General features: G+C 43.6%; 1 protein-coding gene across 2 annotated transcripts; it reads right to left on the bottom strand.

The window, feature by feature from the left end:
- Nucleotides 1-534: 534 nt before the first annotated feature.
- On the bottom strand, nt 535-20,579 carry Dapl1 (death associated protein-like 1). 2 transcript variants are annotated; one of them, XM_087653078.1, is made up of 5 exons: nt 20,461-20,574; nt 11,258-11,345; nt 9,081-9,141; nt 5,521-5,614; nt 543-823 (listed from the first exon to the last, which is right to left on the bottom strand). In XM_087653078.1, the coding sequence occupies exons 1-5, from the start codon at nt 20,516-20,518 to the stop codon at nt 813-815; spliced, it is 312 nt and encodes a 103-aa protein (XP_087509204.1). In that variant the 5' UTR covers nt 20,519-20,574; the 3' UTR covers nt 543-812.
- Nucleotides 20,580-26,323: the final 5,744 nt, after the last annotated feature.

Here is a 26,323-nt window from a genome sequence, read left to right as displayed (position 1 = left end):
CTAGTGAGGAACATGGCCAGTTCTCCCATTCTCATGGCTCAGGGCCAGCTCTCTTACCTGCTGTAGATGGTGAAGGGTGAGGGAGGGGAGCAGGGTATCTCTCCCTCACCACTGCTCAGCAGATAAGGGTCAGGACTGGCCCATGCTGTCAGGGCTGGTTCCCCTAAGACCCCCATATCCAGGGCCAGCCCTACTGTGCTGCCCAGGTGAGGTGCAGAGCCCGCTTTTCTAAGTGTTGTAGCAAATGAGAGGCAAAGCCAGCTCTCCTGACTTCCTCGGGTGGCAAGGGTGGGGAGAGGCATCCCTTCCTCACCAAGACTTCAGCACAGCAGAAGCGATTAGTGTGCTTCCCCCACTCCACCCCTTTTGTCTGCAAGGAGAACTGTCTGAGTGTGGAGTCAGTATTCAGGAGGAAAGCACTGAGCCACTCCGGTAGATGGAGGAGTTAGGTGTCCTGGATCATCCTCACATGCTGTAGAATTGCGTGCAGAATTCCAGTGGGATCCTGATGCATAACAACAGGAGCACAGGAACGTCTTGGATTCATAATTTTGGAAACTTTATTATCTAAAGTGGAAAGGGAAGATACAAAAGTTGTTTTTATTTACCAAGTAAAGGCAGCAGGCCTACAGGAAGTGTTGGCCATTTTTGTTGAGCTGTCAGATCGTGGGGAAGTTGACCCGACGGCTGTGTTTTCTATCCTGGCCTAACATTTTCGAGGCTGCTGGATAATGTAGGCCCTCTTCAGTGGTGCAGCCTTCTCCAGAGCAGGTGTGGGCTTTTGATGTGCTGTGTGAACTGTTGCTGGGAATTTATGGTGGAGCTACAGGCGAAAAGGGAAGAAGAAATAAGCATATTGGATTCACTGGGCCACAAAATAGTACAGTAATAAAAAGCAAAACATTGGCCAAGTCAAGGTCTCTTTATTGACTTCTTTGCTAAGACCCTCCTTCCACATCACTGCCAGTCCTCAGCCCATGGGAGGGAGTAAGCGTGTGTGATCCCTGTTTCCTTCATAATGTCTTCAGCTTCTACAATCATAAGAGTGTATTTGACATATATAAGTAAAAGTCTAAGCTGGCCTTGAACTCATGATCCTCCTGCCTTAGCCTTCTAAGGGGTGGGATCAGAAACACGTGCCATCACTCCATGCTACATATTTATTTGTCCCGAGTTCCCATTTTGAAAAGCAGAAATGTCGAACCCTATCTGTAGCAGTGCTCCGCAGTATCCGCAGCGATTCTAGCATTAGGGCGTGGAATAGACCATTGTATTCTAGGAAGCACGTGGAGATGTTAGAAGAGGTTCTGAGGGTGGGAAAATTCTTCAATTAATTGTTAGACAATCAGGGGAAAAGGAGCCTCGGAAAGAAGTTACAAAGTGTCAGATTATTTGTTAGGCCCGCACAGCTGAAATTGTAACTTTTTTCCCATAAAGAAAGAGGGTGATGCTGGCCATTCCTCCCAGTTCAAACTGAACAGCTTGATGAAGGAACACTGAAAACCAACTAGCTTCAGGCGAAAACGATTCTCATTAGGCAGCTGTGAGGAAGTGGCCTTAAATTCATTCAAATTAACCAAGACCTGGAGACTTGCTGCCAGTAAGAGATATTTCCTTTTGACCGAAGGTCCTGTGGGATTTACATCCAGTGACACTCAAGATGGGACGGTTTTGGAGCTGCTGAGTGACTTACACACTTTTCCTAGGAAGAGTTTGGACTCAGTGACCTTTGGGCCTGTTCAGTTTTGGGTTTTCAAGTTCATCAATACTGTCCCAAGGGTACCTCAAGACCAGGCTGTTAGCTGGCCAGGAAGTGGGGCCTTGGCTTGCAAGCACTGAATTTATCACTATTGAATTTGAATGCCCTTGCTTTGACACTCAAACTAAATAAAAGCGGAGGTAAACTGTTAGGACTCTAAGAAGCACATTGTTTATGGTTGGATTGGCTCCTTCCAAACCAGGGAAAACCTGTGCCTTCCGTCTCTTCTCAATCACCAGTGACTTTCATGTGAAATCTGACTCTGAAAAGTTTTCTTGGTCTTGAAATGCACATGCATGCACATGCGCACACACACACACACACACACACACACACACACACACACTACATGCACATGCGCACACACATACACATACTATATACACATACTACACATGCACATATACATAAACACACACACTACACGCACATTCACATGCATACACATACTACATGCACATGCACATACATACTACACATACACCACACACACATACTACACACACACTACACGCACATGCATATACACACACTACACACATTACACACACAAACACACACATACATACCACATACAGACACACACACACACACAATCTACACCCAACAGTGTTAAAAAGGCCTACCTCTGAGGGTTAGGATCATTGGAAATTCTTAGTGCTTTAGTTCTAAGTATTTTTTTACTTTGTCTTTTATAATGAGCAGATACATTATATGCTAATTAGCCCCAAGGATGATCTCCTGCTGACATTTCAGAAGAAGGGACCAACATAATTGAATATTGATTATAGCAATTGCTTTAAAGTCTGAAAAAAGAATGGGGTGCTTTTTTTTTGAGTCAGAGCAATTATCATTAGTGTGTATGTGTTTTGCTGCATGGTATGAGGGGGGGGTGGCGTTTTGTTTTTCTTTTAACATTAGAGCCCAAGGCAAATTTCAGGGGTTACTGACTTTAGTGGTTTGGTTCTGGAGTGGGCATTTTTAGCTTCTTCTAAAGTAGATGGGCTATTTCAGGTTGACTTTAAATCACACTATTAAAGTCACAGATAGGAACAACAGCTTGGTGAGTTACTGAAGGTCAAATGTGAGGCAAAGGGGTAAACAAGAAGGCGAATGGATGCCTCTGAGAGAGGAAGTGCGGTCTGGGCGGTCAGTCAGAAGGAGGAGGGTCAAGACAGGAAGTTGGGGCAGGACAGAGAAAGCCACTGGCCCTCCTTGTTTGAGTGTGAGAGGCAGTGGGTGGAGCTAGGAAACCGGAAGGGGAAGCAGTGCACACAGTTTCTTGGCTCAGCACTCAGTTGTTTCTGTCAGTGTCCTAGATGATCCGGAAAATTTAAGGGCTTCGTCTCTGGGGTCATTTTAAAAATTATGGTAACATCGATCATTTTATCCATTTTAAAAAGTGTTTTACAGTTCAGTAACAGTAAATGCTTTCATATTGTTGTACAATCATCACTGCTACCCATTTATGGAACTTGGTCTCCAAACTGAAACAACGTTCCTATTAAACACCATTCCTTTAGCTGGATCGCCTTTAGTCCCGGCACTCAGAAGGCAGAGGCAGGTGGATCTCTGTGAGTTTGAGGCCAGCCTGGTCTACGGAGCAAGTTCAAGGATGGCCAGGGCTACACAGAGAAACCCTGTCTCCAAAATCCAATGAAATAGAGAAACAGTATTTCTTATCTTAGTTAGGGTTTCTATTATAGAGAAAACACCATGACCAATTACTTCACCGTATATCTTTAGGTATATCTATCACTGAGAGAAGTCAGGGCAGGGACCTGGAGGCAGAAACAGATACAGAGGCCATGGGATAGTGCTCCTTACTGCCTTACTTCTGGCTTGCTCAGCCTGCTTTCTTACAGCGCCCAGGACTACTCACCCGGGGTGGCCCCGCCCACAGAGAGCTGAGCTCTCCCACGTCAATCATCAATTAAGAGAATGCATCACAGCATCTGGTGGTATCTTCTCATTTGAGGTTCCTTCTTCCACTTGACTCTGATTTGTGTCAAGTTGACATAGAAGCAGCCAGCACTCTCCACAACTCTTCTTGGCAACTCTGTTTTATTGTGTCTCTATGTATCTGACTATTCTAGATATCTCTTATAAGTGGAATTCAGGCACTATATTTCTTGTTACTTCAGTTAACACAATATATTCAAGGTTTGTTCGTGGGATAGTACTTGTCAAAATTCCCTTGCTTTAACGTGAACAAGACTTAATTTTATACCCTATTTTGCTTTTCCATTTATTAATCTGTAGATATTTGGGAATGAGCACTGGTGTCCAGATGTCTGTTCAAGTCCCTACTTTCAAATTTGTGTGTGTGTGTGTGTGTGTGTGTGTGTGTGTGTGTGTGTGTGTACAGACAGAAAAAGAGTTGGAAAGATGGGCTGGAGAGATGGCTCAGAGGTTAAGAGCACTGACTGTTCTTTCAGAGGTTCTGAGTTCAATTCCCAGCAACACATGGTGGCTCACAACCATCTGTAACGGGATCTGGTGTGTCTAAAAATAGCTACAGTGCACTCATATACATAAATAAATAAATATTTTAAAAAAGAGTTGTAAGATTATATGCAATTATGTGTTTAACTATTTAAGACATGAATTTAAGGTCATCCTGGTCTACAGAGAGTTCTGGCATAGCCAAGGCTATACAAAGAAACCTTGTCCCGAAAAACTAAACAAAACAAAAAAACAAAAACAAACAAAAGCAAATGGCTGAGAAAATATATTTTTAAATGGTCAACATTCTTCTTATGTCACCAGGGAAATGCAAATTAAAACAAGTTTGAGATTTCATCTTAACAGTCAGAATAGCTAAAATTCTTAAAAAATGGCAACGTATGCTGGTGTGTCTGTGGGGAAAGGGGAACACTTGTACAGTGCTTGTGGGAGTGCCAACTGGTATAGCCACTATGGAGTCCAGGATGGAGGTTCCTCCAAAATCTCTGAATAGCTCTACCACTCAGCTCAGCCATGCCATTCTTGGGCATCCATCAAAGGACGCTGTATGTCCCACAGACATTCTTGTTAACCTATCTCACTGATGTTGCATTTACAACAGGCAGGAAATGGATGTCCGTCATCTGACGGCAGGATGAAGGGCAACTGGAGCATTTGCCCAAGGGCATCTTATTCACCTCTTAAAAGTGAAATTATGAAGTAGACGGGTAAGTTAATGGAGCTATAAATAATCATCTATAGTGAGGAGAGCCAGACCCAGAAAGACACATGTCACATGTTTTCTCTCAGATGTGGATGTTGACTCTGAATCATTACATAAGTGTAGTTCATTTAGAATACCATAAAGGTCAGGAAACTACTATGGAGCCCAGAGGTGGTCTTTCAAGGGACAGAAATAGAATCCGGTGATATAAAGGGTCAAGGAGGAATAATGAAACAGGAAGGGTTAAATAGGGTGAGAAATGGGTGAGCAGGGCAGAAGGAAGAATTTAGGGAGGGGTAACCAACACTAAAGACATTTAGAAAAAGTCATACAGAAATTTGCTGATATAGAGTTTTCCTAATACACACACACACACACACACACACACACGCACACATGCACACACACATGCACACACACATACACACACATGCACACACACATACACACACATGCACACACACATACACACACACACACACACACAAATGAGTTTAAGTAGAGTTATCCTGTAATGGGGTGAGGGGAAGGGATACCCCTACTAAACTTTACAATCTAGCAAATAAAAAACCCAGTGCCAAGAGTGGCTTACCTATTTTAGGGTTCTTGGCCAGTAGGGTCCCATAGATCCCCAAAATTGGCTTTTGACATTGCTCTTGGCTTTCCTCCAGACCTTGGCAGCCATACTGTATTGTAGAAAACACTGTATGCTTGAGTCATAGAATACAAAGAAGCCAAAATGGTTTTGGACCTAGAAGCTTAGTTACTCACTTCAGGCTAGAATCTGAATGAGAAAATTCTATAATTTTAATCACCAGTCATTGTAAAGTGACAGCATTAGTAGACTAAAACTTGTTTCTTGTCTGAGTCACTAAGGTAATGGTGTCTAGCAAAACATGAGGAAGAATTCAAGATTGGTGTGTGCGTGTGTGTGCGTGTGTGTGCGCGTGTGTGTGCGCGCGCGCGTGTGTGTTTGTGTGTGTGTGTGTGTGTGTGTTCTATGTGTGTATCTCTATGTGAATTCTGTTTCATGGCTCCATTACAGGGGTGAGATGAAAAACAGATCAAGAGAAAGTCTAGTGTTGAGAATTTTCCTTCCTTGTAGACACCCGTGAACTCAAAACTTCTATTTTAAGTCTCAGGCAGAACAGCACAACAAGTCTAATCAAAGTCTGTGTGCCCAGAGCTCTGAAACAGAGCTCTAGATGGAGAGAGATCAGGGGCAGGTTCTGCCTTTGAGCCTGAAGCATGGTGGTGTGAGTGGATGCCAGCGCCTCTATTCACCTTCCCGGGCTGTTGGTTCCAACTTCAGTGTTGGCACTGAAGTTCCACACCCTGTTAAGCCAAGTACTTAGAGCATTACCTACACTTCCCATCAGCGACATTGAAGGGCACTCCCATGGAGATGCTAATCTGTGGAACAAGAAGAGCCCTCCTAATTTCACAGATGCCTTTCATAGTTTTCTTCCCCAGGACCGCATTTCACAGGCAGCTGGGCAACTTTGGCCAGGGGATGACCCAACACCTAGCAACTTGGAAAAAGTCTTTAGAAAGGAAAGGAAAAGTCTTTGAAAATGGAAAAAGGAAAAGAACACTTTAATTACATAACAGCATTTTAAATGTTTAATCAAATACCTTTGTGTGCTGAGAACACAACTCGGTGTCTTCCCCCCACCCCTTTGTCTTAAAAAGAAAAAATTTAAAGTTACACAAACAACCACAAAACTTGAAGGAAGTACATGACACCTTAAAAGTCAAGTTGCTTTTGAAAGCAGCCAGCAGAAGTTAGTGAAGACCGTGTCTCCAGAGCACGGAGAGCATTCAGGTTATCGGATGCCTTTTCTACAGAGAGACCGGACGATGTGTATGTACAGCCAGTGGACAACGCAGACATTCCGGGTAGGGATGGAGAGATTGGGAAGGAGGAGGGGCAGGGTGGAGGAAGAAGAACGGAGTCTGTATGGGAAATTAGTGGGAGAAGAATGCTCAGGACACTCCTCCCTTAGATCAATCCTGTCCCAACCCTTTGGGGAGTGTTGGCAATCTCCCAAGTCTCGAACCCTAGGTCGGTAGACTAATGGAAATTTCTTGTCATGACTGACTGGTTGATGAGGCCTTTTAGGAAGTAGTCAGTCATCTTAGACTATTAGAGTTCCAAAATTAAGATCAGAAGTATCATGGGTTCCTGGGACTAGAAGTAAGCAGCTAAAGCAGGAAAGAGTGTTAACAAATGTAAAAAGGATGACGCTCAACTATGCCGCTCTCTTTCTTCTGTGCAACTGTTAAGTCTTCATGGCAACACACAGTACGAGCGAGGAACCACTTTAATATGGGGGAAAGCATCGAAAGAGGTATGTAGCGCTACTTCGGGTTTGTCTGTCTGTCTTTCTGTCTGCCTGTCTATGTAGTCCTGATCATTTTGGAACTTGCTGTGTAGACCAGACTGTTCTTGAACTCACAGAGATGTACCCACCTCTATTTCTTAAGTTCTGGGAAGAAGGGCTTGTACCACAATGTCCCTCGCAGTGTGTTTTATTCTTATGCACCCTGTGTGTGCAAGGGCAATGGAAGACAAAAAGGTAGCTGCCTCAAAAAGAAATAGGTGGGGCTGGAGAGATGGCTCAGTGGATAAGAGCACTGACTGCTCTTCCAGAGGTCCTGAGTTCGAATCCTACCAACCACACGGTGGCTCACAAAAAGGAATAGGTAGAATGAGAGAGTATCCGATACCCTCTTATGGTAGGTCTGTGTGCATGCATATATGCTCACACAGACACAGACATACACAGTCTTTTCTCAAGGGCAGCTGCACAGTTTCTGCTCTTTTCCTAGAGCTAAGCTGAAGATCCCAGGTCCCAGTGTTGGCAACACAGTACTTCAAGGTATGGCCTTTTGGCACACTGATTCCTCACACCAAAAAAGCCTCATTGGTACCTGGTGCAGGAGCCCCTCTTTTTACCCAAAGGCCAGAACCTTTCAAAGATTTTCTGCTCCTGTGAACCTCTTTCCCATGTGTATCAACCAAGACTCTGGTGCAGATCTCAGGAAGGGAGACAAGAATTGACCCACACCTGGAGCAGAGAGCAGACTTAGCTGCAAACGGTCAGCTACTTTCCTGGCTCATTTGGTCTTCTAAAAGTGATTTATCTTTACTAAATGGTTCACATTCTCCACTTCCTTTCCCTTTAAGCTGCAAGTACAGAAGTTCCTGTTCTGCAGTGGGCTGTTGGACACTCACTTTTCTTCCTTGCTTAGCTCCTGGGCGTACCATAAACTTCTAGGCCTTTTCTCCTGCTAATCTGTCTACTGCTTTGCTTCAGAGTCAAGTGTGGGAGAGAAGGTGGAAACTCCCTTACAACTTTAACTCTTTAAATAGAGTTAGCTCTGTCCTGTTCCCTCGATTAATGGGTGAGTCGAAGATAGAGAGGCCCTCTTTAACACCGTTAGGATAAATGTGTTTGTCGCCCGAAAATAGAATAAGGCTGCACAAAGTTTACCTACAGAGTTTAGGGCTTGGAGAGGAGGTGGCAATCATAGAATCCCAAATCACTAATTGCTGTCTGCCCAATATGACTCTTTTCGAGCTGTCTGAGTGACTTGGAAGAAATTCAAGCTCTAGAAGGAAAAATAGTAGCAGCCAAGATTCTTTATAAATGTACTTTACTCGATAAACCCAACTGGTGTCTGGCTGCTTCCAGCCTCCGATCACTCAGTCCTGTATCTACCGTCGCCACAAATCAAGTATTTCCTATGGAGACGCAGAGGTGCAGAGGAAGGCCGACAATGGCTGGAGTCTCAACACAAAAAAAAGCTGTCATTTGTAAAAATATGCCAGCCTCTCTGAGAAATATCCGGGAGGGCAAAGGAAAGTTCTGCACACTCAGCATCGTGGCTGTTACCTCATCCCCTACCTTGTTTTGAAATTATTTATTTAGAGGCCCTTTAAGGATTCTGGAGAAACGGTTCGTCTCATTTTAACTAGTTTATGTTTCTCTGAGAAAGGACCAATTTGTTTCACCCCACAAGGACATCAAACTCACGGGCTGGAAAAAGAAAATCTCAGTGGTCATCGGCAGGCTCCCATGAGCCCCTTGACCGACTGGGTAAATGCAGAGCGAGAGCACCATCGGTATCGCCTCATGCATGGCTCACCTTGTCCAGTGTGTCCGTTAGAGTATCCAGCATCTGTATCTTGGCCACATTTGTGATGGCACTGCGAAGACGAGAAGGAACTTTATGTAAGATCCAAACCTTGGGGCTGGGAATGTAACTCAGTGGTTGGTAGAGTGTGTACCTGACATACACAAGACCCTAGACTCAATCCCAGCACACACACACACCCCAAACACACACACACACAGTTACTTTTTGGGCTAAAGAGATGATTCACTCAGTAAATGCTTGCTATGCAAGCCTAAGGAATGAGTTTGGTCTATAGAACCCACAATAAATAAGTAAGTAAATAAATCAATCAAACCAGATTTGTGTTTATCTGTTATCCTAGCACTGGGGAGGCAGAGAAAGGGGCTGGCTGGTGAGGCCCAGGCTAATGAGAAAACAAAGGGCAAATTTTATATATATGCATATATGTATATGTGTATATGTATATGTATATGTATATGTATATATATATGTGTATATGTGTATATGTGTATATGTGTATATATGTACATATGTAATACACTATATATAATGCATTATATACATATATAATTTTTTAAAAAATTTACTGGAGAGACTAAATAATTCATGTAGACTTTTACTATGCTCAGCAACTCCTAGAGAACAATATTCTGCTTCCATGTAACCGTGAGCCATGCCAAACTTTGGAAACCACGTTGTTACTATAGTTGATTTTTATCTTTTCATTGAAGCATTGTGTACATACTATAGGCATGTAGTTTATGGTACCATAAACTGAAAACACTTGTTAATTCAGTGACCTTTGGGGGAAAACCAGTTCCCTGTAACCAAGCCACATGGATGAGTTCTGTCTTTGACTTTCACCAGTAAGTCACCAATAGCACACACTCTCTGTGTCTACCTTCCTTCTCTCTGGCCATGCTGTGTTGTAGAAGGTTTCAGTCGGGCCCCAGTCCACAGTGTAGCCTGGGAACAAACTGGCTCTCTAGATTAGCCAAAGAAGTGAGCTCAGTAAAGTGGAGAACAACTGAGAGACACCTGAGGCCAACTTTGGGCCTCTACATGTGTGAACATGCATGTACATGAAAATAAACTCTCTCTCTCTCTCTCTCTCTCTCTCTCTCTCTCTCTCTCTCTCTCTTTCTCTCCTCTCACTCCATGCACGCATGCACACACAGGCAAAAGCCCAGTATAAAAGGTGAAAGGGACAAAGCAATTGCAGTCTATAATTGTAGTTTCCCTCTACATTCTCCCTGTGAGACTTAAGCTGGTGTCCTGAACATCCTTTTGTCAACTCCTTTTGAACGACTCCCGAGTGCTCCATGGAAACCTGTCTCTGAAGCAGCCCTCATTGGGCCACTTGGTGGAATCAAGCCAATATGTCCATTTCTTTTCCAAATGCACTCATTTTCCTTAAGCAAGTCTTTGGGTGGTCAGCATATCTGTGTATAGGATACACCAACTCATGCCTCTAACTTTATAATGTCAAGGGTCTTGGTAGAAGGAGCAGGGAGACAACAGCTCCAGTACTGGTAGACTTTCAAGCTTTGCCTTACTTAGGGTTTCAGTTGCTCTGAGAAACAGTGTGACCCTAAGAAACTTGGGGAGGAAAAGGTTTATTTCATCTTATACTTCCAGGTAACAGCCCATCACTGAGGGAAGTCAGGACAGGAACTCAGGCAGGGTAGGAACCTGGAGGCAGGGACTGATGCAGAAGCCATGGAGGACTGCTGCTTGCTGGCTTGCTCCTCATGGCTTGCTTGCTTAATCTTTTTTGTTTTTTTATAGAACTCAGGACCACTACTGTAGGGGTGGCATTGCCTACAGTGAGCTGGGCCATCCTCTATCAATGATCAATCGGGAATATGTCCTACAGGGAGCATTTTCCTTATTGAGTCCTTTTTTCTCAAGTTACTCTAGCCTGTGTCAAGTTGACAGGGAACTAACCGGAACAAGTAAGTGAGTGGTAAGAGATGTTCAGGTGCCTTTAGGACCATTTAGGAGAAGGCAGCTGTGTGGTCACAGCAGAGAGGATAGGGTGTGGTGGGGACCCAGGGGACACTCCTGCTGATAGCCCAGAACACAATGTTCACCTCTACCCAAGCCTGGCTGCCTCCCCTGAAATTCCTGGGGCCCTGGTTTGTTCTGGATTAATTCTGGAAACAGAACTCTTAAGCAAGCCCTACCTTGTTTTCTCCAATCCTGTTTTTTTTGTGTGCCTTTCCAAAACGCCCATCTCTTGTTTTTTGGAAATTCGCATCCCTCCAGCTTTCACTGGAAATAAACACACACACACACAAAATATCAGCGCTCGTGTTAGAACAGCTTTGTTTCTTAGACAGGACTCACATCTAAGTTTCCAAATTCACATAGAAAAAAAAGTTTATCTAAACAACAGAATTAAGAAATATCCCCCCCAAGCCCCAAAAGGGTTTACTTTTTTATGCTCAGAGAGGTGGAATCAAGGTTGAAAGGCAGAAGGTCACACCTGAATTTAGGAAGAGTAGCAACATACTCCCGCAGGCATTTGGTGGGGGAAATTTTTTTTCTCTTGTTATCAAACCAATTACATTCTTCAAGATAGCAACCCACAATTACAATGTGACCCTTTGCTTTCCCACAAGATTAAAGCTTTTGCATTGTTTGCACTTTTGCTCCCTCCACCCCCCAACGGAAGCTTTCAAAAGCCAGATTCTGAGAGGTGAGCCAAACTTCAGGATGCTGACAGACATTTAATTCAAAGGAGGGGCTTTGAATTCCAGAGGCTGGCCACCTTCTTCTCAGACCCAAACCTCCATGCTGGCTGAGCTAGGCCATCCTAATGAGTAATTAAACTGTATTAATAGTCATGCCATTCAAGAGTTCAATTAGTGTTAATTAGGCTACAGAGGACCTAAAAGCAATTTGAGTGTTTAACAATGTCAGCCGAAATCAGAGTTGAAAAAAGAACAGTCTGTTTCAGATCACAAGTCCAAACAAATCCCTTCCTCTTTTCTCAGAAAAATCACACATCTCAAATCTGACAAGCTCGAAGGAGCAGTGGCTCCGTGGACGTTGATTTGGTTGAACCTGCAAATTCTCTTTATGGAAACGGGACTCGGGCCATTTGCTACAACTAATTCCAATAAGGTAAAAAGTAAAGAAAACCTATTTCTCAGAGCTTGTGTGTGCTGACTTTACCACTGTTCTTATAAATATTAATACTTAACTCTTTCGACCGGGCATACATGCAGAAAGGGGTGCAATCAAGTAACATGAAAAGATTTGTGAAACCCTTCCCACCAGCTCTAGTTCCCAGTTCCTGGTCTTTCTCCACAGACAGTTTATACATGATTTGTTTTAAATGGTAGCATAAGATGCTCACTATTCTGTGTTTGGGTTATCCACCACCCCCACCCGTTATACATTTTCTAGAACATTCGACATTTCTCTATTTTTATCTGTGTCTTTCTTCTTAATATCGGCTTTGCAATTCTATTCTGGAAGCCTTTTGTGTTTACTTGGCCACTTTGCCAATGCTAAGCATCTCAGGTGTTTCAAATTCATTGTGTTCCTCAACAAAGCTTCTACAAAGTATCCATCTTATATATAACTTTGTACTAGCACATGTCTATCAATTTGTGGAACGTATTCCTAGATCGATTTTGCTGGGTGCATTCGGAATCTTGTTAAATCTTGCTGAATATCCCCTCCCTCCACCCCCCCAGAGGTCACACTAGTTTACAGTCTCATCAGCTACCGTGGTAACAATTGTTTCTCCAGACAATGAGCTAGAAAATGTTTCATCTTATCAACCAGTAAAGCTAAAAGTTAGAACTATAGTGGAGAAGCTGCCTTGGATCCTGTGAGTGTCTGGAAGCAGATGGAGACCCAATCTCCCCGCCTTCATTTCCCACTGTTCATTTCACCTGGGTCACCTGCTTACTTGTACAGGTTAGGGTCTAGACAAGAGGAGGAAACCAGATGGGTTGGTCTAGGAGAGGAGATGACCCCACATTACCCTCCCCGATTCTTCTTGTATTTAAACCTAAAGAATCAGCAGTTAAGAGTACTTGCGGACTGACCTGAGAATCGGTTTGGTTCCCAGCATCCATGCTAGCTCATGGTCCCCTGTAACCCCAGCTCCTGGGGAAATCTAACATACACATACATTAATATAAAAAAAATTAATCTTAAACCTCAAGCTCATGTCAGGACTTGAAAGATGAAGTTGGGGGTCCTTTACCCCTTTGTCTGTTCCTCTTCCTAACACGCATAGATCAAATCTCCTCTCTGCTTTGTGTGTGCTTTGATCACTACTTATGGCTTTACATGGCATGTTGGGGAAAAATGGCCAAACTTAGCTACTTGGGGCTGCCAGAGTCAAAGCTTAGGTCCTAAAAGTCCAGGTTACAGCAACTCATTGCTTTAATTTGCATTTCCTCTTTGTTCTCACAGCTTAAGCTTCCTTTAGAAGGTATTTATTTACTGTTCTCTGAGCTGTGCATAGTTTTGTCCAATTCTTCCCCCAACCCTGTTAGAGTACTAGTCTTCTCCTCCTCTTCCTCACTGAATTTTAGAGCCGTTTGTGAAATACACTGCAAATATAAAATAGTGAACTGTACCATTTACTGCTTTTTTCCCCTAACTCATTGACAATGCCTGCCCCTGGTAAAACTTTAAGCTTAGGTGGACTTGTCAATCTCATATGGACTTGTAAGGCATGTGATGTTTTAAAGGCCTTCTCGGCTGTCTTGTAGAAGTGCAGGGGTTTCATCCTGTAGAGTCAGTCTCTGGTTTTATACTTAGGTGCTTGGTCCTTCGATGATATATTTGATGCAAGTCCTATGGAAGAGGCCGGTCCATCTTGTTTTGTTTTGAGGCTGTTGAGACCAAGATTTTGCTATTAACACAGGACTCCCTGTGTAGCCCAAGCTGGTCTCAAACGCCCAATCCTCCTTCCTTACCTCTCTTGGGCTGCAGTTACAGGCGTGCACCACCACACCTAGTTTGATGCTAGTATTTTTAGATGATCTAAATTTGAAGTTAATTTTGGGGCTGGAGAGATGGCTCAGTGGTTAAGAGCACTGACTGCTCTTCCAGAGGACCTGAGTTCAATTCCCAGCAACTACTTGGTGGCTCACAGCCATCTGTAATGGGATCTGATGTCCTCTTCTGGTGTGTCTGAAAAATTAACCTTTTCTCTCTCAATTTGAAATGCACCTTTATTGCATACTGAGTTCTTACACACACATCTCTCGCTATATATGTATGATATAGTGAATTCTATTATTGCTTATTTGGGCTTTCTATAGATTATCTTAGGTTTTTCTAGGTGGAAATAAAATAAAAATAAATCCTGTACACATCCATCCCTTAAGAATAGTCACAACAACCTGTAAAATGTATGGAGAGGAATCTTTTTTCTTTTTAAAGATTTATTGATTTATTATATATAAGTACACTGTAGCTGTCTTCAGACACCAGAAGAGGGCACCAGATCCCATTACAGATGGCTGTGAGCCACCATGTGGGTGCTGGGATTTGAACTCAGGACCTCTGGAAGAGCAGTCAGTGCTCTTAACCCCTGAGCCATCTCTCCAGCCCCTGTAGAAAGGAATCTTAATATCTGCCTCCATGTTCTCTCAGCTGCCTCCTCTGCTCTGCTCTCCTCCTCTCTCTAAAACCTTTCTCCCGCCCATCCTTCCTTCTTGTCCAATGACAGGCCTTGTTCTATCCTGTGCCTGCCTTCACCTGCAGAACGACATCAACCTACAGGTGTCCATCTCTTCATATTTATCTATCTACATACATACACATATATTATACATTTTCATCACATTTTAGGGAATATTCTTTATTATTGTTCCATATCATTCTATTATTTGAAGAAATATCAAATTTCAACAAATTCATCTATCTCAACATTTGTGGCTATGTTCACATGAGATTTTTTTTTCTTAATGTGTTTCATTAATTAGATTAATTGATGATTGTTTTCTGACAATGTTGACTTCATTTGGAAGGACTCGTAGAGACTCCAGAGTAGGGTACCTAGAGAGAGGGAAGGGACTTCAGTCCCAGGAGGAGCTGTGGAATCAGTCAGGCCACGAGGGAGGTGAGAGTACCCTCATCAAAGTTCTGAAGGGTCATGTGTCCTATTAGGGTGACCCTAAGGAAATGCTGGACAAAACAGGGCATCTCCTCTCCCCAGAAGCCATGAGACTGCTGTGGTTGATGACTGAGAAGCTGGTCCTCAGGTGGCTATAATGGGAGTGGGATGTATTAAGAGGTAGGGCCTCCCGGGAGACCCTAAGGCCAGTTGGGAGGGGCCCTTGGAAGGGATATAGGAACCCCATTGTTATTTTCCTCCTGCCTTCTGCTGGGTGAGTCTAGCTCTTTTGCCATAGAGTTTTCACCAGAGAGTCAACCTTCAGAATTGAGAGCTAAACAAGCCCGTTTGATTTATGGCATTAGTGTGCTAATTCTATAATGCTTACATGAGTGTGAGCTAAGTATCTTGTTTTCTTTCAGCTGTGGTTTCCAGGTCCCTCTGAAAGGAATAAATCCCATTGTTCAGAGGTATTCTTAAGAATAGAGATGTATAATCCAGAATGGCTGAGTGGCTCAGTGGGTAAGGTGCTTGCCCTAGCCTGAGAGTTTGATCACCAGGAGCCACATGGTCGGAGGAGAGAAGTGACTCTTGCAGATTGCCCTCTGACCTCCGTGTAAGCATGTGCTATAGGCTATACTGCCCATACACATAAATACATGTAAAATTTTAAAACTGGGGAATTATTTTATCAAGGTGCATAAACCTTCGGTTAGCGGTAGACACTGGATAATTAGTAATTATTATTTAGATTATTGATTTTTTTGGACTTTCCATACAGGGTCTCTCTGTGTAGCTCTGGCTATCCTGGAACTCACTCTGTAAAATCAGTCTGGCTTCAAACCCAGAGATCTGACTACCTCTGCTTCCCTAGTGCTGGGACCAAAGGTGTGAGTTAGCAATGCCTGGCTTATTTAGATTTATTTTAGGTTGCTCCAGAAGGAGAGGGCGGAGTGAATATCAAATAAGAAAGGTTTCTGAGTGGTTTGTGTTATTCAATGCAAAGTACATTGGTGGTACAACGGTCAGTGACTCTTGGTGCATTAAAGAGGTTGTTCTGCTATGAGCATCCTAGGAGAATTCTGGAACTTAGGAGAAATGGAGCGAACAGTCATCATCAGTGGGTTTCTTACTGCGATCCTAAACCTTCTAGTCTACTGTGGAAAGAACAACCATAATTTGCCTCGCCTTGGAAAGAGCGTAGCCACTCAACAGAGAAACAGACAGCAAAGGGTATTCTAGAAACCCACACTGCAGGAGGTCTTCATTTTCAAACAGGACCGTTTAGGGAAGGCAATTTGATTTGCTTGCAGCAAGACACAGAGACTATCCCCATTCTGTGGGTGGATGCATTGATTTATAGAGTGAGGCTCTCACAAACTTGTGGTGAATGAACCAGTTGGAACCAGTTTGTGGGAGGGTCATCTTCAAGTGGCTGCTGGGAACACTGGTCTCACTGGTCTCCCAGGATCTAGATAGATCACCACTAGAGCCCACGACGATCACACCCTGGCCCATTTTGTTGATACCACGTATGACTGGAAGGTCTTTTCCAAGGAGCCACTGTGCCTAAATCAACCCTTTTAAACGTATGTGCACCCCACCCCCCCAACTCCAGCTTCAGAGTCAGAGTATATTTTCTTTAGAATCTTTGTGTAACACCAACTGCAATTCAGCAAAGGAAAATGCGAATAGGTTTACTATCCTAAAGGATGATGTGTACAACTTGAAAAATACAGTAAGATTTTCAGGACTTTTGGTGAGTAGAATGTGATCGGAATTACAGAAGCAGCACAAAGGTGGCTCTGAGTGAATAGCCGCTGCCCATGCAGTCAACCGGGTCTCTCCTCCATGTTTTGGGCAGTGGATCTCACACAGTTCTCTTCTAACCCCTTTCTCCCCCATACCAATCCATCCTCCCTACTCTGCGTGAGTTAACCAGTTGGACAGATGAAAATCAAGACATCCTTCTGTTTAGTTTTCATTGGGGGTGGGGTGGGGAGGGTCTCACTATGTAGTCCCAGTCGGCCTGGAATTCTCCTTGTAGACCAGGCTGTTCTTGAACGCACAGAAATCTGCCTGTGTCTGCCCCCTGAAATTAAGGCATGCACCACTATTCCATGGCTTATATTTATTGTTTTAATAGAACATATTTTATGTTTTATTTGACAGTTATATTTAGTGAATCTCCCCAACCCCTATTTATTATAGCCCTTTTATGAGTACATGTTGCTATGATGTGTTTCTTACCTGTCTTCCTCCCTCACTGCCTGACCCCATTTCCCTTGCCCTCCATTTTGTTTTAAGTGACACCGGTCCTTAGACATTTAAGGTCACCTATGGGGTTCTCCATGATACCCCTTCCTCATAAACTTTCCTCTTTCCCACGCGAGCCGGAAAATGCCTTTTGCTGTTTACAGCTGAATCTCAGTTCAGCTCTCATTCTTTTGGCTAAAATCAATTTAAAAAGTGCAAGACTGGAGATGAAGTCCTGAGCGACAGCTAGTCTTCCTGTTTGTCACGCATCTAGTTTCCTCGGACCACCTTCTACTCACAAAATTTTAGTATCGCTGTCCATGTCATGTTTAGTTCTTATAAAACTAGGAGACGTCTGGTGCTGGTGGCACTCACCTTTAATCCCAGCACTAGGGACGCAGAGGTAAGCGGATCTCTGAGATCGAGGCCAGCCTGGTCAACAGAGTGAGCTCCAGGACAGCCAAGACTACACAGAGAAACCCTGTCTCGAAAAGCAATAAAACAACAAACAAAAAACAAACAAACAAACAAACAAACAAAAAACAAACAAAAACCCCAAACAAACCGGAAGAGAAAGGTAAATCCTAAAAGCAGGAGATCCAGTCTACTCCATGGTTAACATTGCCTGTTTCAGGGTATAGATGTAAAATGGAGGCTAACAGTGGTGTGATATATTACATTAATAAGTGTAAAGGAAAGGCCCTCACACATGCATAGGTGGGAGAGTTCCAGCTGGCTGACTTCTGAGTGCTTTCACTCATAACTCTGGTGCAAGCACTAATGTCTTTCCCCACTGAGATTGTTTTCTGTCTGGACCACTGCTGCAGGTGCCAGTGAGGCCCCCACATTTGTGTCCAGAGGGCTCATTCTGCCGACGCCAATGGGTTTTATGAGACCCCAGTTTTAAAGGGGCCAACATTCAAGTGTCAGGTACTTTATATTAACTTCATTTTCTTTTTTAAAAAAGATTTTATTTATTTATGTAAGTGGGTACACTGTCACTATCTTCAGACACACCAGAAGAGGGCATCAGATTCCATTACAGATGGTTGTGAGCCACCATGTGGTTGCTGGGAATTGAACTCAGGACCTCTGGAAGAGCAATTGGTGCTCTTAACCACTGAGCCAGCTCTCCAGCCCTTAACTTATTTTCATTTTCATCTTCACAATAGACTTACCAGATTGATGCTATTCATTATCCCCTTTCAGAGGCAAGAAAACCGAGGCTCAGAGATATAGATTAAAAGTGAACTTCAAACCCAACCTTGTCCGGTTCTGACTGCCATGCCTTCCCTTCCCACCATATGGCGTTAGCTTTCGGATGTCAATATCTGTATTTTGCTTCTAAATATCAGGTGAAGATTTAATAGAATTTTTGGCACCTTATTAGTTTCGTTGCATAAATAACACTTTGCATCATTGGTTCAGACTTAGAGAGAGAGAGAGAGAGAGAGAGAGAGAGAGAGAGAGGGAGGGAGGGAGGGAGAGAGAGAGAGAGAGAGAGAGAGAGAGAGAGAGAGGCTGAAGGATGAAGCTTCTCTGTTCTCTTGAGCTCAGTGGGAGAGCAAGACCGCCTTCATCTCCATCCCAATTATCCCGAAGCCCTTATCTGCACTGACAAAGTTCATAATAATTCATTGTCATGCCAAAGGCATTGTGACATGCTTGATGGAGTCATGGTGTGCTATGTATACACAGAGTAATTAGAAATCATTAGTGATGGGGACAGGAAGTTCCCCGTGGTATCTTTCAAACTTTCATTTAAGTTTAACTTGGTGCATAAGGTACTGTAGCAAGTCAGATTTTGAGGTGGATTTTTTTTTTTCCCTGAAGGATTGGAGCAGAGGCAGCAGGAAGAGAGTGGTGCATGTGAGTTCCTCTTCTAACAACTTGCCCTTTCGCTCCCTCATTCTTTTACATCAATACCTTTAAAAATTTAATGTTAAAAATGGCCAAATTCGGAGGCTGGAGAGATGGCTCAGGGGTTAAGAGCACTGACTGCTCTTCCAGAGGTCCTGAGTTCAAACTCCCAGCAACCACATGGTGGCTCACAACCATCTGTAATGGGATCTGATGCCCTCTTCTGGTGTGTCTGAAGACATTGACAGTGTACAGTGTACTTATAAGAAAGAAAGAAAGAAAGAAAGAAAGAAAGAAAGAAGGAAAGGAAGAAAGGAAGAAAGGAAGAAAGAAAGAAAGAAAGAAAGAAAGAAAGAAAGAAAGGAAGAAACCTTTTTAAAAAATTGCCAAATTCAACTACAAGTGTGGAATGTCAGTAGACCAACAAAGGAGACCGGTCCGGGTGTCTAGAATAAGCCGGCAGACTCCAGGTCTACTGGGCTGCCTTCCAGAACACGCTGCGTCTCTATCAGATCCTCACCCTTTGCGAAGCCCGTGCCTGTCCTACCTGCCAGCAGCTTGACATGACAAAGAATTATACAAATAACTGGATTTGTAAATGGAGACAGACAAGCACACAGCAGCCAGGCTTTTGAGATGTCAGGGGAAAGGATAGCAGTTGAAAGAATGTAAAACCGACCAAAAACAGGCCTGTTCGCGCTAGCCTAGCTATGTAAACAAACGCTTAGTTACAGGAGAACCACTTTTTATAGTCCACAGAGTCCATGTCAATAGCACGGATTTTAAAAAAGGAAGGCTCTCTAGTTGTTAGAGACCCTGCAGATCCTGGGTACTTATTTATTCCTCAGATTATGGCTTGAGAGCTTTGCCCAAAGACTCCAGAAGCGGAAACGGGGCTCTTCTCTCGGCATGGAAGTCAATATGAGGTCAGCTAACCATGGGCATCTCGGAGTATGAAAGGTGGGAAACCCGGTAGGGTTCCCCAAGGTGGTAACACCCACGTGAGGGTATGTCACAGCTAATCTACAACCAAGGAGGAGCTCAGGCTTCTGGAAGTTAAAGCAACAGTGGTGGGCTGTCAACCTTGGCTCTGTTGAGCTACTTCTGGGAAGATGGATGCAAGTGAGGTAGCCTTTTGCTGTGGGAGCGAGGTCAGGTGGGGCGGGGGTGGGGAGGACTTACCTGCTGGAGCATGCCGCCCTTTCAGCGGGGACGACAGAACTTGTACTTCATTTGCCATAGTGTCTGTGTGCCAGTGCCTTGTCGGTGCTCTGAGGCTGAGTGCCAGTTGTAACTGGCCCATCTCACCTCACTAAGCTTTTATAGCTTCAGGGGGCGGGGCCCCTGGAGGGCATTGCTGAGCAACAACTGGGCTGCCCTGGAATCTGAATTTCCTTGGCAAGACTTCTTTCTTCAGTCTGGGAAAGCCAGGTAGTTGTTTACAGGACAGAGGGGTTTCTGAGGAGAACATAGTGAAGATCCAGTCTGGATGAATTCTTTTTAACACCAATGATTCTCTCCGGTAAGGGCAGTGCACCAGTGGGAGGTCCTTGCCACATCCAGGTGTGTCACGTGGACAAGACAGTGTCTTTCTAACAGACAACACAAGTGAGCACCTTGCCTTTTTAAGAGCCTCCCAGTGTTGAGCACACATGCTAAGAATTGCTGGTGTGGACAGAGACTTCTGTGCAAGCATATTAACTATGTTTTTCTTTTCTTTCTTACGTTGTTTATTTGTTTAAAAACAGTGCTCTTAAGAGATGAGCCGTCTTTTCAGCCCCTTTGACTTTTATTCTGAGACAGGGTCTTGTTAAATTTCTCAGGCCAGGCCCAAACTTAGTCTTTTTGTGTCAGTCTCCTCAGAATCCTCAGAGATAGGATTATAGGAACACGTCATCATATCTAATGTAAATCTCCACCAAATAGAGGCTTAGCTAAATTAAGATGTGGCCAAGAGAATGCTATGTGGTGCACATCCCAAATGATGTTTCAAGTAATGCTTAGTGATGCAGAAATATCAGTGGTAATATAGTGAAATGGTGGTCTGGAAACCAATAGATGCAATTTTTTTTTGCTAAGAACATATGAATTAAAGCTTATTGTTGGGTCAACATTTAAAGCAGACGGTACTTGGACAAACTGTTCTTCATCAAAAAACTGCCCTTTGGTCAAGTGTGGTAGCGTGTGCTTTTAACCCCAGTACTTGGGAGGCAGAGGCAGGCGGATCTCTCTGAGTTCAAGACCAACCCAATCTGTAGTGTGAATTCCAGGCCAGCCAGAGCTATGTAGAGAGGTCCTGTCTCAAAAACAAAACAAAACAAAACAAAACAAAACAAAACAAAACAAAACAAAACAATGAAACAAAACACACAGAAGAAAATGAAGAAAAACAGTGAACTGGGAGAAAATGTTTATAGACTATAATTCTGATGAGGTATCAGCATCTGGAATATATAAAGAATTTTTACAACAAAATCCATAGTGTAGGGTATCACAACAAGCACTTAAAGAGAAATGGCCACCATCACCAACTCTTGGAGTGATGTGGATTAGGACTCTGCTGGAGCATTGCCGGCACCTATGTGCTGGAATGCCTCGACTGCCAAAACAAACAAAACAAGATGAACAAACAATAAAACAAAATGTTACTGATGGTGTTAGAGAACTAGGAGCTCTTACACAGTTATGAGAGTATTAAAAACGTAAAAACGTTAGAAGTCAATTCAACATCCTTGGCACATAGTGTACAACCAATAATGAAATGGCTGGGAATTCTAGGAGAAATAAAACTCTTATATAGGTAGAACCCTGTGTACAGATGTCCATAGTACTTCTCTTCAAGAGTGACAGAAGTTAGAGACGACCCCAGAGTCCATTAACTGCAGAGTGGACAGCCAGCCTGTGCTACCCACGGAACAGAATACTACTCAGGAGTAGAAAAACGCTGTGCAGAGGAACCCCAAAAACACTATGCAAAATGAAATATGCTAGACTAAAAAAAGAAATCACAGGATAAATCATGTTTCTTGCTGTATAATTTCATATATAATACAAGCCGGATGTGATGACACGCCCCTAGATATGACGACACGCCCCCTAGATGTGACGACACGCCCCTATAATACTAACTCTGGGGAGGTTAAGACAAAAAGATGAAGCTTGGGCCTTGTTTGAGAAATTTAACAGGGTCCTAATTAAAAGTCAAAAGGGCTGGAAAGATGGCTCAGCTCTTAAGAACTCTTAAACAAACAATCAAACGAACCGTAAAGAATGCCGCTCTTGTAGTGGGCTGGAGTTCGGTTCCCAGCACCCACACCGGGTGCCTTCTGTAACTCTAGGTCCAAGGAATCTGGCACCCTCTTCGGGCCTCCTTGGACACCCGAGGTGCCCATTCACAGTTAAATTAAAAAAAAAAGTAATAGAAGTGCTTAGTGTCAGGTTTAATCCCCAGCATGGGAGAGAAGAAAAGGGAGGGGGTTCAAATGACAGGATCAGTAATCGCATCAGTTCCAACAATGGATGAAACGAGAGAGGTTAAACTACAATGGAATGGGAGGGGACTTTCGGGGGGCGGTTGTGGAGCTGTGCTGATTATAGGCGTGAATCACAGGTCCTCTAGACCTTCGATTAAAATGATGGATATTACTACATGTGAAAATAGATCTCAATAAACAATATAAACATCTGCTTATTAAATAAGTTGATGGATGTGTACTACAAAATGTTGAAAGATTGTTTATAAGTAGCATATTACCTGTTGATTTTTTTTTAGAAATTTCTTTCAAAATTTATTTTTATTAACTGTGTGTGCAGGGGCCCACACATGTATGTGTATTCATGGGCATAAAATTATTGGAACATCATGTGTAGATTTGACTTTGCTTGCAAGTATTGAATTTCATGTTTAGACTTGGGACCCATTTCAAAAGAGATCTCTCATGTGTGGATTCCAAGATTGAAAAAGCACAAACTGGACACTGTGGTTCAGAGCTTCGCCTGTACTGGGTAATATGACCAATTGCTTTTTCCTTTACCCCTAGGAAGAAAATAGACTAAAAGTTTGTGCCAGGACTATAAAAGTGGTCTATAAAACAGAGTCATAACCCAGGAAGAGACAAACCACCTGCTTAATTGTAGGAGGGGGCGGAGGGAGAAAACCAGGCCACTGTGCTTTGAGTTCTGGGTGGTCTCTTCCCACAGCCTTGCCCATCTCTGTTCCTGCAGCGGGAATCATGCATCCACTCTGAGCGCCTTAGTACATAGTTAGCACCAGCAGTAGAAGCCCCAGAGTTTCCAGCGCCTGCCTTTAAGTTAGTCACCGAAAGCCCAGGTCTGTTTTGTGGTCCGTGAGTTATGTGGAGTCAGCATTATTTGCTTTGGAAAAATGCTGCCAGACCTTCCATAAGAATGAAAGTCTCTCCAAAGAAAAGCAACATGTTATTACCCATGGAGTGGGCTTATAAACCTCTTTTAAAAGGAGGCATTGGTGTGGGTGAGTCCAGTGGAGGAGTAGTCCTTGTAGGAGCGAAGCCTCTGGAATTGTGCTTGGTAATGTTAAAAGCCTAGTAAAATGCGTTCTCACGGCACTGAGGTTTCCAGACGGCCTTCTGACTTTTAAATGAGAGGCCAGGATAATACTAATGACATTAGCCAGGCTTCACTTTCACAAGAGCACTTTCTTCCCTGGGTGTGCTCTTACTACATTTCTCATGCACTTTTATTTTTGCAGTGGGCATCTCCTTTTTACATTAGATTCTCTCTCCTTTAGTGCTAGTTCCCTGGTATATCTTATGCCAACTTCCGAGAGTACGAACGATCCATGTCAGAAATCATAGGCATGCGACATTATGCCCACAAGAGTGGTGGCTCCCATGCTGGGGTAGCTTAGAGGGAAACCTACAAGGTCCTGCTTCCTGTTAGTAAAACGTCTGGGCTTCCAACACCCATCTGTGCTTAGATGGTTCTCCACTTCTCCTAAACACTGGGGTTTCCCTTTCTTCCAGACATTTAAAAAAAAAAAAAACCAATCAATGAAATGAAAAGTTGACTGCAGTCATTATTTATTTATTTATTTATTTATTCACTCACGTGTGTGTGTGTGTGTGTGTGTGTGTGTGTGTGTGCATGGCACAGTGTATGTGTGGAGTTCAGAGGACAACCTATAGGAATCGGTTCCCTCCTTCCACCATGTGGGCCCTAGGGAATGAACTCAGGTTCTCAAAAATACTTGAAAAGGAAACGCTTTTGCTCGCTGAGTCACTGTGTGAGACCCCAGAGATATTCTGAATTCCTAACGTTCTTTCTGTTTCTTGGTTGGTGTATATGTATGGCCGGTGTGTGTGCACACGAGTGGGCGTGTGTGCGTGTGTGTGTATGGTGAGTGTGCTTGTGTTGCTGGGTGTGGAGGCCATAGGGCGATGCAGGGTGCCTTCCTCTGTCATTCTTCACATTATTTTATTTTTAAAATCAAAAATACCTATTCTCTGACAATTCCATGCCTGTATATAATGTATCTTGATCATATCTATACCCTACACTCCTGACAACACCTAGGTTTTTTTGAGGAAGGGTGGCTCCCTGAACCTGGAGCTCGTTAACTGATAAGTTGGTTGGCCAACGAGCTTGAGGGATTCTCCCTGTCTCTACCCTACTACCATCTACACCAACAGTGTGGTTACAGACCATGCCGTCAAGTCCTGCTTTTTATGTGAGTGCTGGGGATGATAGTCAGGTATTCATGCTTACACAGCATGGACTTTACTGACTGAGACATTTCCTCAGCCTGACGCCCCTCCCCCCAAGGCACCCAGCCATACACACACACACACACACACACACACACACACACACACACACACACACACACACTTTCTTTTCCCTTCCTTCCTTCCTTCCTTCCTTCCTTCCTTCCTTCCTTCCTTCCTTCCTTCCTTCCTTCCTTTCCTTTTGAAACAGAACCTTACTCTGTTGCTCATGCTAGCACGGAATTCGTTATATAGCCCAGGGTAGCATCGAATATGTGGCAATCCCCCTGTCTCGGCCTCCCAGGTACTGGAATTAGAAGGCACAAGCCACATGCCCAGTTGATTTCCTAGGTCTCTTAAATAAAACAAATGAATTATCATTGTTGCCATTCACTGGACCTGAATCAAAAAGCCACCGTTAACATGGGCGTGTGTGTACTGATTTTCCCTCTCAGTCAACACATCAGAAACTTGCATACAAGGGATTTCCCCGGTCATAAAGCAAGTCTCAACTCGGTGCAGGAAAGGCATATGAACACAGCTGTAAAGTCAGCCAACCTTTTAAGGTAAACAATGAAGAGATGAAGAGTGTGTGTGTATATATATATATATTTTTTTTTTCTTTCCTTGAGACCTTAGGACCAACAGACAACTTTAATTAGAAGACAATAATTGCTTGTTTGTAGAAATTCATCATGGAAGATCTATGAAAATGTTGACTTCTGCAGTCACCTTGTGTTTTCCACATCTCATAAGAAACAACTTCTTTATCCCATTGTATAGTCAGGAAAAAACAAAACAAAACAAGATGGCAGAGAAATGGTTGGAAGCTTGGAATTAGTTTTTTTTCTTCATCCAGTCTTCATTGTAGTGAAGGAATTCGAAACATCCATCAAGAATTTGAGAAGTAATGCTGAGACATCTGTATTAAACAAGACGGCCAAGGAATAGCGCACACTGAATAGTGGACGGTAGTATCGACATGTCAAAGGGATGCATGCCTCTCCCACAGGCCAGAAAGGCTCAGAGACTAAAGACTGTGAAAAGGAGTCCAGTGGTAGCCAGATTGGGATGAGAGGAGAGGGATGAAGGAAGAGTAAAGCGATGGAGGGGTGGAGGGTAAGGGAGAACTGGAAAGAGAGCCTGAGAGGCTGGAAGACATCAGCCCTTTGAAGACCGATGTTTGACTTCCTGTGTGGCCCAGCAATCTGCCCCACTGGTGGCTTGTCCCCACCCGTGGGGAGGGCCCCTGCCCTTCCTGTTAAAGGAGAATCAGTAAGCCTGTGTAGATTGTTAGGCTT

The sequence above is a fragment of the Rattus norvegicus genome, chromosome 3 (assembly GCF_021556685.1).
Source record: "Rattus norvegicus strain SHRSP/BbbUtx chromosome 3, alternate assembly SHRSP_T2T, whole genome shotgun sequence".
In the NCBI taxonomy this organism is placed as follows: Eukaryota; Metazoa; Chordata; class Mammalia; order Rodentia; family Muridae; genus Rattus; species Rattus norvegicus.
The sequence above is the reverse complement of the archived record's forward strand: the minus strand, read 5'-3'. Positions and strand labels throughout refer to the sequence as shown.